General features: G+C 40.4%; 1 protein-coding gene across 1 annotated transcript; it reads right to left on the bottom strand.

Annotated features, from left to right (window-relative positions):
* Positions 1-258: 258 nt before the first annotated feature.
* On the bottom strand, positions 259-13,678 carry TMEM30A (transmembrane protein 30A). Its single transcript, XM_055713570.1, has 7 exons — positions 13,344-13,678; positions 7,727-7,843; positions 6,953-7,060; positions 5,794-5,881; positions 5,178-5,321; positions 3,300-3,506; positions 259-2,362 (listed from the first exon to the last, which is right to left on the bottom strand). Exons 1-7 carry the CDS (start codon positions 13,611-13,613, stop codon positions 2,169-2,171), a joined length of 1,128 nt encoding a protein of 375 aa, XP_055569545.1. The 5' UTR covers positions 13,614-13,678; the 3' UTR covers positions 259-2,168.
* Positions 13,679-14,107: the final 429 nt, after the last annotated feature.

The raw sequence follows: 14,107 nt of genomic DNA, 5'->3' as shown, positions 1-14,107 counted from the left end.
GCTTAATTGTAACAAAAATCAGACAGCAACTCTCCCAGTGCACTTCATTAAGAACTTCAAAGAAGCACTAACAGGTATAGTCAGTAGAAAAAAAAAAAAAAAACAGTAAGGCATCGAAAAATATTTTAAGGTAAAGATACAGAAATACTTTGGTTTTAATTTTGAACACAGGCCAAAAAGCAGCATTTCCTACTTGGAAAAAGACAGGGATTCTGAACAAATCAGAATATATTTGTATTTCAAGTGACAAGCACAAAGTTTAAAAATCAAAATATTTTAATGACCAGTAATTGGAAGACATCCTTTTAGTCATTTACTATATCGTAGACTAGCAGCTACTCTACAGATGAAAGCCAGTTTAACATTTTATGTGAGTTTTCTGCCTTGCAACATACAAAGGTACATACCTTTATTCTACAATTCCAGGAACATTAGATACAGCACTGTAAATAAAATCTTAAAAGTCTTTTGACTACTTAAAACACCCCGTGTTGCCACACTCTACTGTGCAAACAAATTATTCTACGGAGTTACAGAAAGCTAGCACATTGGAAATGTTGCCTCATTCCATAGCTTATACAGACCCACACACTTCAACTGCTAACTGAAAAAGATTCCACAAGTAATTCAGTAAGAACAGTCATGTGTTCATGTGATAAATAAATGGTGTTGTTTAAAACTGGTATAGATTAAGCTACTGGACCATGAATAAACAACTTTTTTTAACAAATAACGCAATCCCAGAAATACAACTCACTTAAACTGCATTCAGACTTAATGAGAATGTATCTTTTCATCCAAATTAAAATAAATGTATGTTCAAGCACAAAATAGAATCTCTTATTAAACGGTTTGCAGAATTTATTAGGTCTTTTTTAATATACTCAATGCTTTATCAAGCTAGTTGCATATAAAGTGATCTCCGCCATATACATTACAGTTTCTGTGCATCATCTAAAAAAAGAAGTCACCAAAATGTAGTATTTTACAGGTTACAGTTAACTTTTAATTAACCTAAAAGTGGATCCATCTGTAATTTAAGACACTAACCCACATACTGCTTCTAACTGCAATATTGAAAGTAGGTTTCACAGCAAGCTCAACCTGCGTTTCAGTGAAAAGAGGTTACTGCCATCTCAACTTCTGAATTTCTAGTTTACTATCTTAACACTGCAAAAAATTAACGTTGTTTTCACTCCAAATAAGGAAAAAGTGTATGACAATTCCTTATAACAAAACCTGCTCAGAATATATACGCCTCAAGAAAATTAGGAAGCTCCTCCAGTAAAAGGAATTCACCCAAATTTGTGAACAGAAAAAATATTGTAGGTTCTTCTTGATTAATGCTTGGAGCTGCTCAGAAAAAGCAAAATCAGCAAGCACAATAGGTAAACTAGTATTGGATATGACTTAAAGCAAAGAAAATTAGAAAAAAGCAAATTCTACCTGCAACAAACATTTCCCAAATTAGAAAAATCTTTAAAAGAGACTCACACAGATAATCAACAAGTAAGTTTTCTGGTATCTTCATAGGATGCTAGTTTACTGGCCAGGCGCATACATTGTAAATACACGAAGAATCCAGAGTGCTGAGATTTACATAGCGCTTAAGGGATTTAATGAAACAGAGGTGTGTAGGACACAGGAAAAATATTTAACAACTTACATAAATATATTAAAATCTCAGCAAGAAATGTAAAAGCCCATGCACACAAGACAGTAAATTGAAAAAATATTTAAGACTTGACTTTTTCTTTCAACAGCCCTGATACCTGAATTCTGGAAAGTGAACATTTTACAGTTATCTTCTAACAGTCTTTCTCCACGCAACCTGTATGTCCTGAATCATACCAACATTACACAGCACATGAACAAGCAGCAGATGCATCAAGGGAACAGGAGCTATATGCATCATATGGCCTGCCCAGTTAGCGGCAAATATCAGAAAAATTGTTTCTGGCGTAGGCAGAAGAGATAGAACCAATACAACTAATTGTATACCCGTCATTTTCAAGAGTTAATCCACAGTATGGGAAAGGGGAGCTTTAGATAAAAATAATGTACCCAGTCTCAGCAGTGACAGAAGCAGAGATTTATCTTTCAAAAACTGGGTCCATTCTGGACTGGCCTTGATGCACATGCAGTACATTTGTTTGCAGAATGCAAGATTAATTGGGAATGTCTGCACTAGTGTTTCGATTTCCGTATTTGTGATGGATAATCAGCAATACAACTCCTAAGAAGAAGCATATGGACCCAACAGTGATGTAAGCGATTCCCAGAAAGGGATTTTTGCCTCCCATCCACGAGATGGTGCTTAGGATCATTCTTTTCCGTCCATCAAAACTGTGTACGGGATAATCTGAAAAATATTTAGGAAAACAAGAAGCACATTTCCAAATCTACCTTTATGTAGTCAGGCACATAAAAATTTTGGGTCATTACACTCAGGTTCCAAATATAAACTGCTGCCTTTGAATAGTGGAAGTGCAAATATGCAACATTAAGCTCATCTTTTAGGTTAAGACTAATCTGGGCACTGTTAGCTACTCCAAGACAAATGCCACATTAGGAGATGTTAATCTCTTTTTAAGCAAAGAATAAAGGCTTCTTTTTTTTTTTGGGGGGGGGGGGGGGCACGTTGAAAGCAGCTTCAATAAAATGAGAAAAGTCTAAATTTTAATTCTTGGCTGTATTATAGCACAACATTTTTCTTTATGTTCAGTTTTATACGCACTCCCCACCATTTTGCAGCAAAGGAAAATACCGCAGTAGCTATTTAAAAATGATCATTAAGTGCTTTCAAATTTTAAGAATTCGGTAACTATGACAACCCTCCTCCTCCAGTCTCCTACACATCTACCTAGTCTTTAATTTGTCCGTAACAGAATGACAGTCCTCCACCTGATCCACAGCTCTAGCATTTTTCTGACCTCCAAAGTCAGTCTGCCCTTGATTACATATTGTCATTGCACCTTGAAGTTAAAGTTCTAAAATTTCTAGACTACCAACTACCTCTGTTCTTTCCTTTTTCCTACGCTTCTCTCAATTCCTTTACAGCACTCAAGCAATCTGATTTCCCTCTCACTATGAAGCTACTAATTCTATAAAAACTTGCACAGAAGTAAAAGATGGTAATACTCTACCCAATTCCCACTGCCAGTTTTCAACCACAGCTCAATACCATCTTTTTTTAGAGATGGTAAGAAAAAAGGTTAGTTCAATTCGAACTTGCACAAATACATATGCCCATGCCAGCTAAAGCTCTTAGCCACTTCCAAAGGTTTTTCAAAGGATACTGTACGCAATATCCAAAGAATATTTTCCAGCCTGTAAGGTAGGCTGCAAGTTATCCTTCCTTTCAATGAGACGATACAGCTTGCGAAACGTTGGCAGAGCAGCAGTGCGCATCCACACAATGAAGTCTTCGTTAATAAAGCCATTGTTGTCAGGCTCCGAGTCCAGCATATACACCGGCTTGGGCCAGTTTACAGGTTTTGTTGTGCCTAGGATTAAACAAACGGTATTTCAAATAGAGGGCCAAGTAACACACTGGCCCATCAAAATTCATTCTAATAGTACAAAAAAAAATTACTGGCTTCTAAAAAGTATGAACAGACAGGCTGGCTCACTACTACTGCAAGACACTGGGCTATTTAAGAATTCTTCATTTTGCAGCTTAAGTAGTTTAATTTATATAAATAAACAGCTTTATTTATTTATATAACAGCACTGTCCATTTGTTTGAACACATTTATATAGCTATGCTATGCAGTCTCATGTCAAAACAATACTTCGTTAGATAGTTCTCCATTAGGAGACAGCTCCTCTGCTCACTCATTTGACCACCACTTGCTAGATCACAAGCAAATAAAATTACATACAATATTTTAGATAACACCATACTAATGCTTTTGCTAAATTTATTTGAAATACAATTCTGTGCTGTATTCGGGTAAGGTATCTTGATTTTCCAAGGATAGCATCACATTGTTAACATGTAATTTGGCTGTGACTAAGCAAGAAACCCACATCAGGTTAAACCTGAAATTATTATATACCTTGCATAAACACACACACCCTTTACAGCCCTGAGGAAGATTATTTTCAGACATTAGAAGCCAAAGAAAACTTTGATTTGTCCAACTGCATTTAACATAACAAATGACACATCAGTCACTTTAACCACAAAAAAAGAATCAGTGTTTTAGAAAACATTGCACAATCTAGCAGTAGAAACATTCAAATGAAAACTCCGTATGAAGAGTTTGTTGAAGCTACCACAGGATTTCTTTTCAAGTTAAATCCAAGCATTACAGTGGCTGTACTGGTTTTGGCTGGGATAGAGTTAAATTTCTTCATAGTGGTTTGTACCCTGCTGTGTTTTGGGTTCGTGATGAGGACAGTGTTGATAACACACTTATGTTTTATTTATTACTGAGCAGCTCCTCAGACTGCCCTGCAAGCACGTAGGCTGGGAGCGCGCAAGAGGCTGGGGGTGATGCAGCCACAACAGCTGACCCCAGCTGACCAAAGGGCTATTCCATACCATACGGCATCATGTTCAGCACTAACTAGGCACGCAGAGGTAGGTAGGGAGCTGCCATTGCTCAGGGACTTGGCCAATGTTAAGTAATTGTTTTCTTTTGCATCGCTTGTTTTTCTTGGGGTTTGTTGTCCTCTCTCTTTGTTGTTTTTGTGGTTTGGGGTTTCTTTGTAGAATGTTTGGGGTTTTTTTTTTTTTTAATTATTACGCTGTCTTTATATCAACCTATGAGTTTTCTCACTTTTACCCTTCCAATTCTCCCTCCGTCCCACTGGGTGGGGGCATGGTTACATGAGCAGCTGCGTGGTGCTTAGTTGCCGGCGAGGGTTAAGCCACAACAGCAGTGCACATATTACACTTTTCTTAGTATTCAAGGCAAAGAAAAAAAAAAGATTACATTAAAGGTAAAAAGGTAAAACCCCAACACTTTCACATAAAATTTGCGGCTTTCACTATTTAAAGATGACCCTTCTAGCCAGCAGAGTAGTCCGTAGCTTGGATTTCTTCAGAGAACCACAATATTTTACATTAGCATGTTCAGTGAAATGTAGTCAGGTAAAACTCGCTGGAATCAAAATGTGAATGAAGCGTTTTGTTGTTCTTAAAAATTCACCTTTTTTTTTTTTTTTACCTTGAAAAAGCGCAGTTAAGTTATTTCCATCTCCTGTAGGATTCCTGAACTTTACATTTTTATCTGTCCACCATGCAATGCCTTTTTTAATCAAAGTAATAGGAGTCCTTGTGTCATTCTCAATGCGGTATAATTCCAATGTGTCTGAAGAGAAAATCAAATTAGAAAACCAGCTGAAGAGACTTTCATTAGACAGATGATCCCAATAGGCAGTGAAATAATTACTTCCAGATGAAACGAAACACAACAAAAAAACGGACAAGGCATTTATTATCTGCCTGCCACAATCACAAGCTGTTCTGCAAGAATCAATGAATATTATTAGATAGCAGCATATTATCCATATATGATACCTGTGCTTCTACTCCATTGCAGTAACAGCTTCTCAAAACAGGCATTTTCATCCTTTGTATTCTATCAGATTACATTAATTCTCATAACAATTTTGAAAAAAGCAACAGCAGTACAAGACATTTATTTTATTCTGAACAATGAAAATATTAAAGCAGAACAAAAAAACCCATGATGTCTTTATTCAGAATAATTTGCAACACAACACAAAACATACACTAGATCACATAAACATCCAAGTGATAATGTAAAAGTGTTACCATACCATTAAACATACTGTTGGCTATAGCTCCACAAGGAGCAATGGGTTTGTCCTCATTTGTGCGGTAAGGCTCACATTCCTTACTTGGATTCTGATAGTTAGAAAGAAAAAAGGCAGATGAGTCTCTGCTAGCTGATTTAACTGACTTGTTTTTTACTACAGTACCTCAATAATGTGCAGATCTTGATAAGTACCACAAAGTAATCTTTTCACAAGTCAGGTTATTTACAAATACTTCAGCATTCAATACTAGTTATCATGATTGATTGTTCTTTTACAAACAGGAATAAAATCTAAATAAAACACAAAGTCAGAATCCCATCATGTTCATACTAAAACCAAGGTTTTTCTTGGATGCTATTACAACTTTTTTCTTCTATCTTTTAATAGAAACAGTTTTCCAGCATGAAGTACCCAAGTATTCTTTTCTTAAAGGGGGTTTTAAGTATGCATCAGTGTTACAGAAAATAAGATTGTAAGAAACCAAGCGTAACAAAATGCAAAAGGTTGCAAGGACTCCCAATAGCATGCCAAAAATGCAAGCAGAAAAAGGCCCCCAAAACCCTGTGTCAGTGATCAGGTGTAGCCTCCTGAAACTCTCCCCTTTTTTTTTTAAAGTTTACAGATAAAAAGGGAAAAATCATTCCTGCTGAAACAGAACACCCAACTGTATTTCCGTGCCTCATAAAAACTGGGTAAAGGAAAGGTCTGGCCCTAAACATTATACAGTGCCTTGAACAGAAAACACAGTACTGGTATTTTCCAATATTGCTGATGTTCAATAATGAACCAGAGTCTACAAAAAGGGATGCACTGAACTGCAACATCCAAACCAACTGCTAAGTAGCCGAATGTTATACTAAAAACAAAAGCTTCAGACGGAACGGATACAGATAGATACTACTGACTGAACATAACAAGACAGTTTAAAACTATTTAAATTTGAGAAGTGATTGAAGTACTGCATTGCTGTCTGCTTAATGAAATGACATGAAATTTTAGAGTTATTTTCTATAAACAAAATACGAATTCCTTATGGTTGTCTTCTGTTGTGCAAAAACTCTAGTACCTCATTATCATTAAACTAAATACTCTGCTATGTGGTGATTTATGCAATAGTCGGAAATTAATTACTTATTAATATCCAACCATTAATACCTACAAGTAGGGAACTGTTATCTCCATTTAGTTGGCTGTCATCTCGAGATTTCACATAACGACGATGGTTTTGATAGAAGTTGGAAAGTCCGTAATACATGAATACATTGCTCTACAAGAAGCAAGATGGGACAAGAGAGGTTTTCATTCACACAAAGCTTAAACTTTAACCTCTTAAACTCCATGTTTACTTTACAGCAACATTCATAAAGTAGGAGCCTCAATCCCTTCTTCACACTGAGTACGTAAGAGTACTATCCTAACACAAGCTGGCATCCTGAAGTCAAACAGTATAAACATGCCATGAAGTATCAAAATGATAAATTACCAGCACTAATCCCCACACCTACCTTGTTCCTTAGGCATATAAGCCTCATTATTTGCCTCTAATCTGTCAGAAAGCACATATCTAAGTTTTGTTATACTTAAAACTTAGTTTTTAAAACTAAAAAAACCTTAGTTGAACTGAGGTTTTGGACATCATGTAGGAACAGCTGATCTTCCAGCCAGGTATGATACATATGGTAAATCTAAATGTGTAAAACACAAGCATTCCATTTAATGTTGTACATTTCCAGATAAACAGAGGCATGAAAAACCATGTCATCCCTGCTACTGAAAAGGCACACAAAAATCAGATACAAGTTCATAGGAAAACCAGAAATAATCCTTTAAAATAGAAAAATACAATTAAGACCTAGTGATACAGCTTTCCTATTGATTGTAAAATAAACCATATAAACTCTTCTAATTTCACTTTGCGTGCAGGGTAGCATACCTCAAATGAATGTTCCAGTGTGAAATTGATGGTGCAAGTACACGGTGTTGTGCTATCCCAGGACACATTTAAACATTTGTTGCAGGGACTAGAAGGTTCTGTTCCTGTATAGTCAATCTATAACAGAAAAAAAAAATCATTAATTTACAATGGGAGAGTAAAGCAAAATGGTAAGCCAGAAAGCTGACATGGCATTTATTTTGCAATCTTATTACACTCCAACACCAAAAGCCCATTCAGGCCTACTTGATCTCAAGAGGTCCCTTCCAACCTAAAGGATTTTGTAATTCTGTGTATATGCTCCATTTCAGCCTCAAATAAATTCAATTTTTCCATTACTGCCAGGGGAAAACAAAACAAAAAACACCCACCAAAACACAAGCAGCAGATAATACAAATGTGACACTTCCAAACACATACTGTATGACAAGCAGATCTGAACTTTTACACACTTTCCAAGGAGGTTAAATTTTCAAAAAGTCTAGATATTTAATAAAAAAGGTTTGCATTAGAAAACTTGCTTTGCTGACCATTTTTAGCTATCTAATTAGTCAGAAGCTTAAAAAAAAAAAATCACTTAATGCCCAAGAGCTGTCCTAAAATAGGAAAATGAAGATGCTAATACTGTTTTGCCAGAAATGGTAAAATACCAGTAGATGGACATGAAAGATCAGTGTTAATCTGGCTTACACAATATTATCTGTCTTTAACAACGCCACTCAAAAAGGCCCGTATTTGAAATCTGTACATACAGGCTACCTGGACAGTATTTATAATATTTAGCAGCCATGAGCTCACCCTATGGCCCAAGCCAACTAACTCACTTGACCACAGTGGCTCTCTCATGTATAGAGCTCTAGCACGTGAATGGCAGGAAATAATTAACTTGGGCTCAGCAGGCTAGCTCCAAGCGCAGCAGGAGAAAGCTTCCATCTGCCTATAAACTTGTATTTCTACACTCACTATGAACTTCCTATTGAGAATTTAGACTCAGACTGCTGCAATACATACCGTGTTAGAGCAACCAACTGTTTAACAGCAGTATCATTTAAACTACAACACCTACCTAGTTTTGTGAAAGGCTGCTGCAAATGGTTTGCTCCGATTTACGCTTATAGTGAAACACATTATCAAGCATTAGAGTGATTTATGATCTGTCCTAATACCTGTATTGAGGTTAGCTAAAACAAGCACACGGTTTCAAGGTTCAGGGAACAACTGAAGCCTGTTTTCCTCCGGGTCTTCTTCAAGGTCTCTCTTCCTGTAATTTCTTTGATATCTATTAAGAGTAAGCTGCAACGCTTCCTTCAGCACTTTTATTAGTATCTGCTCTGCTGCCAATTTTCTGACAGATGAGACCTACACCCTAACAAGCCTAGCTAAAACAAGTCAGCTTCAGAAGCTATTAGCTGGCAAAGAGAAAGGGAATCACATCATATTTGCTTCCTTTGCTGAACAAGATATTGAGTTTATGCAGATCTAGAAATAGCAGTGCTGCAGCAGTCCTGAACAGCTCTGTTTAGCTACAGCAGACAGACCACCACTGCTCTCAACAAACAATGCACCTCATTTGTTCAAGGATAACTCGGGGGTGGGGGCAGGGGGGGCCTTTCCTGCTAAAGAAAGCTTTAGCAAGCATTTCCTTTAGAAAAAACTTAAACCTCTGTATCTTGAGCTAGTTCTCCAGTGTGGAAAATTTTCAATCAAGAACTCAAATACTCCAAGGTTGCAAAAGAGTTAAAGACTTCACTTTTAAAAATATAATTGACTAAATTCTGTGGAGCATGAAATTGATGTACATTGAAGCAGAATCATGCTTTTGACCACTGCTATCAGCTTCACCACTATTCAAGAGCTTTCCTGTAGAGCAACCACCAACACAAGTAGTTTTTTCTGCATCCACATTTACAGGTTACATTCAACAGAAAGCTTAAAGGGATAGAGGTATCTCTCTTCATCTCTGAAGGACATATCTGAAGGACTGACTTTGGGGTCCAACGCAGGAACCCATCTGACCCAGCGGTCTGTCCCCAGGGATCAGCCAGCAGCTGAGCACGACAAACCCACAGAGTGAGCCCTTCCCCAACAACCCCTGATCCAAGGGCAATGGGTATATCCAAATTACCCAGCACCAATAGCTTTTCAGGCTGTTGACATCTTTCTCAGCTGATTCACATGTCTGCAGTACAGAAATAACATTACTATCGCACATACATATTCTCCAAACCATTTATGATTTTTTAGACTTCATATGCTGTCACACATTTATCCTACTCTGCTCAGCCACTTCTAGTATAAAAAGTATCCTGTAACTGGTCCTATTTGCTATCCCCCTCTGCAGTTTTTATTAAGTTTTGTATTATTTTTGAAATAGGGCTAGCTGAACTGCACACAACACCGAAGATGTATGCAACAGCAATTATTTTCTTCCAGTTCTTCATTCCTAGTCATGCCTTGAAGTTTATCTTGCTTTTTAACTATCATTATGCATTTCACAGCAGCAGTCACAGCACAAAGATCTCTTTTCTACACAATTAATATTTTGGATATTCCTGAATTTTTATCACATATTAATATACTCCGTCAATGCTGCTGATCCACTCTTTTTTTAAAAAAAAAAAAAAATTTAAACCCCAGGAAATACAGAACTCTTTCATCCTTAGTAACAGTACAAAAAGACGCGTTTATACAACTGCTAGTCACCTTCCACCCAAATGAACTGTTTTAATGATAGACCCAAGATAAATGGCTGCTTATACCCTTTGAAATAGCAAGACAATATGAGAGAAAAAACAATGCAAAAAATCTGTAACTCTAGTATACTAAAGCTGTTGGAAATGTTCCACATTTGAATTCAAGTGAGCTTATAAAGGAAATCAATGGAATCGCTACATTTTGCTGCTCAGTCCTCGTGCCTGCAACAGCACAGTCCACAGACACACTAATGGCTGCAATATCCAGTTCCAGGGAACAGTGATTTGAACTGTACATGAACACGTACTTCAGGGGCATAAATTATACATCCCATTCAATTTCAATATACTAAGTTTACAGGCAGCTATATACATCTGTATATATATATGCATTCACACAGAGAAGTATGCTATTGACTAGGAGGTAGGTGTAAATAACTACCTCCACTTCCTCCTCCAATTGCATTTTTAAAAGAGCTTAGTCACTGCACCTAGCTTTTAGATGTCTTGTCTCCCGGAGCCAAATTTACAGCTATTTGTGAATAACATTTGGCAATTACTAACAAAAGCCAGCATATTAAGCAGGTACGTCTTTCAGCTAAGCATGTAAGTGATAGCAGAGTCTTAAACTGCATCCCTCACTGGCGTTCAGAGCCCAAATGCTGGTCTGTAAAACCCTTCACCTGTTTCATGGCTGCAACTATAAAACCTTTTTTGATTTAAACCTTTTTTTTTTTTTCAAAAAAAACCCCCACTCTGTCACCTTTAGAATTATAATCTTACTTGCAGAATTTCTGCATTATAACACTTGACAAAACATGCATGAGGATCAGAGAACACAACCCAAGTTTCCCCATTCTTACCTGCATACCCCAACTGTCCGATCATACCCTCAGAAGTCAAAGAACTCTGTCCCTCCTGTCCTCACGAAAGCCTAATGAACTGATCTGGGAGAGCTTCATGTAAGGTGGATGATACAAGAGTGAACCCACACAGTAAAACAAACAAACAAATGAAACCCTTTTCAATCTTGACATTAGAACTGGTGGAAGGCCAGCACCTGTCAACTGGTTTACAAACATAAATGGCTACTACTGCTTTCTATATGCAATCTGATGGTATAGGGGAGCCCCAGTCATGCTTCCAGCTCACCCGTGGACTTCTATACTGCACAATAGGTGGGAACAGCTAGTTTTTGGCTCCTACTGGAACTTACCAGGAGTATATGACTGAGCTGCTAAGCAACAAAGGTATCTAAAAATTCTGTATATGCATACAGTAGCGATACAGGCACAAGCAAGAAGTCGCTTACAAATTCTTGGACTCATGAAACTCTGATGCATTACCTGTCCCTATACATCAACACAAATCCAGTCATAATGGAAAAAAAAAATATATTTATCTAGTTATATCTACCTTACAATCATTATGATCTAAGACTTTGTATTTCTTTACTATAGAAATGGCCATTGCCAAAAAATCAGAGTTAGCGAGGACGGTTTTTTTACTTCTCCCCATTGAGTTTCCTGTTGAACACACAATTGTGTTTACCTTAAATATGACTACAACACAAGAATTTAAAAGTCTACGTGCCCATGACAACTTGGCAATATTTTCTGAAGCAATTTTCAGATGTTCTACATACCCTCAAACCTTAACACAAGCAGCTTTTCAAAAACTATGCCTGTATACCACATTTGGTCACTGCAAAATACACTTCAGCTTTGTTTTTTTTCACTTCTGCTTTTCTCCTTGACTGGAATTTTAGCACTTAACATAAAAGGAAAGCAAACCTTAAGTTTGATTTATTACGACATTGTTTGCATTTTAAAAGAAATGTGATAATATAATACCATTCACTGTCTACCTCAGGATTTCCTTCGTTAACTGGGCTTCATTGCCTCACTGCTTCCACTAGCCAAGCCACTGTCTTGAATATGACTTATCTGCAGGTGACAGCTTACTCTGATAACTAGAATTATTTGATCCACAAAAATTCATATTCTCCAAACATCAATCCAACAAATGATTACACGTTTTTTCCTACAAGCAGTCTTAGTCGCATTACCTCACTGACCATAGCCATCAATACGCTTTTTGAGGCTGCCCCTAATCTTTTTGGGTTGTTTCCTTACAACACAGTGATTCTGTTATCAAGTGGTCCTAAGTGTGATATACAGTTTAGTTTTCAGTTAATGTTCTGTGAGTTTTCACAGCAGTGGTGTGATTACCCATAAGAAGTAAATAATTAAGGCTAGGATTTTCAGAAAAAGCCATACTCTTCGATCTCTTGTTTCTATGTTTACTCGGGACACCCTGGTATCCCGTAAGGCGTTTAAAATGTTAAATCACTAGTGCACGTAAGAATTACAGCAATGTATACACCACAGACTTTCATCCTGAAACTACAATTACTCTGGACATTTAAAGAAATACAATCCACCGCCACAAGCTATCTCAAGGGCGATGCGCAGACCTTCTGCGCTACCGCGACCACCACTTGCACTGGGCAGCGTTAACCAAATACTGGCGTTCCCTGCCCTGGAAGTTCTCTCGGGAGGGGCTGGCAAGGCTGACAGGAGGCCTACAAGCTCCGAGAAGGATACTCTGCAAGCTCAGGGTCTACTCAGCGTAACTCATGGGTGGGCGGTTGAAACGCACCAACGTTACACCGGATGGGAAGCGCCAGGGCGAGGCGGCAGCTCCTCCGGCACCGCGTAACCCACCCCACCTCCCGCCGAGCGGCGCCGGGTCTCGTAAGGCGGCGCAGGCCGCGGCGGGTGTGCGGCCCCTACCGCCGCCCCCGGCCGGGCCCGGCGCCCCCGAGCGGGGTTTCCCGAGCACCCACCGGCCGCCGCTGCCCCCCGCCCCGCCGGCGGGAGGAACCGGCGGGCGCCTGTGTGTGGGGGGGGGGCCCCGCGCACCTCGTACTCGCGGATGTTGTTGGAGGTGACGAAGATGCCGATGCCGATGGGGATGAAGATGAGGCCGATGATGAAGAAGGCCGGCAGCACCGTGCCCGCCGTCAGGATGGGCTGCCAGGCCGGCAGCCGCTGCTGCTTGAACGCCGTGTTATCGGGCTTGCGGGTCTTCACAGCCCCGCCGCCGCCGCCCACCGCCCCGCCACCCGGCACGCCGACGCCGCCCGAGGGGTGCCCGTCCGCCTCCTCCTTCGCGCTGTAGTTCACGGCCATGGCGCACACCCGACCCACGCCGCCGCCCGGCGCCGCGCGCTGCCACCGGCCCCACCGGCCCCGCCGGCGACCCCCGCAGCCCCGCGTCACCCACAGGCCGCCACCCCCCGCACGTGACCGGAGGCCGCCGCGCCTGCGCGCTCAGCCGCGGCAGGAGGGAGGCGCCGGGCGCGCGGCTGCCGATGCGCTCCCAGCCGCCCGCCGCGTCTCCCGGGGCCAGAGGGCGGCCGCGAGGGCGCTGCGCATGCGCAGAGCCGGGGGGCGGCGGGCGCTGGGCGGGGCCCGCTGCGCATGCGCGCCTCGCCTGCCTCCGCGGGCCCGGGCGGGGGCGGGGCCAGAGGGTGCACGAGCAGGAGGCGGTGCCGCTGAGGGGGCCTAGGCCCGCCGCGCCGCTCCGCAGCTGCCTCCGCCTCTTCCGGCCTCCGAGGGGGCGGCGCGGCCCTGTGTGGTCACGGAGGGGTCCCCGCCGCGGCCTTGCGGCCTCCGTGTACCCC

The sequence above is a fragment of the Falco cherrug genome, chromosome 6 (genome assembly GCF_023634085.1).
Source record: "Falco cherrug isolate bFalChe1 chromosome 6, bFalChe1.pri, whole genome shotgun sequence".
Classification (NCBI taxonomy): domain Eukaryota; kingdom Metazoa; phylum Chordata; class Aves; order Falconiformes; family Falconidae; genus Falco; species Falco cherrug.
This window is presented reverse-complemented; position numbering and strand designations above follow the sequence as displayed.

Bases quoted from the DNA above. Each gene is read 5' to 3' on its own strand.
- TMEM30A (XM_055713570.1), bottom strand. From the start codon at position 13,613: ATGGCCGTGAACTACAGCGCGAAGGAGGAGGCGGACGGGCACCCCTCG. The intron at 7,844-13,343 runs GTGCGCGGGGCC...TTTCTGTTATAG, and splicing joins ACAACATCCGCGAGTACGAG to ATTGACTATACAGGAACAGA. The intron at 2,363-3,299 runs GTATCCTTTGAA...AATATTTTTCAG, and splicing joins TTCTTTGGATATTGCGTACA to ATTATCCCGTACACAGTTTT.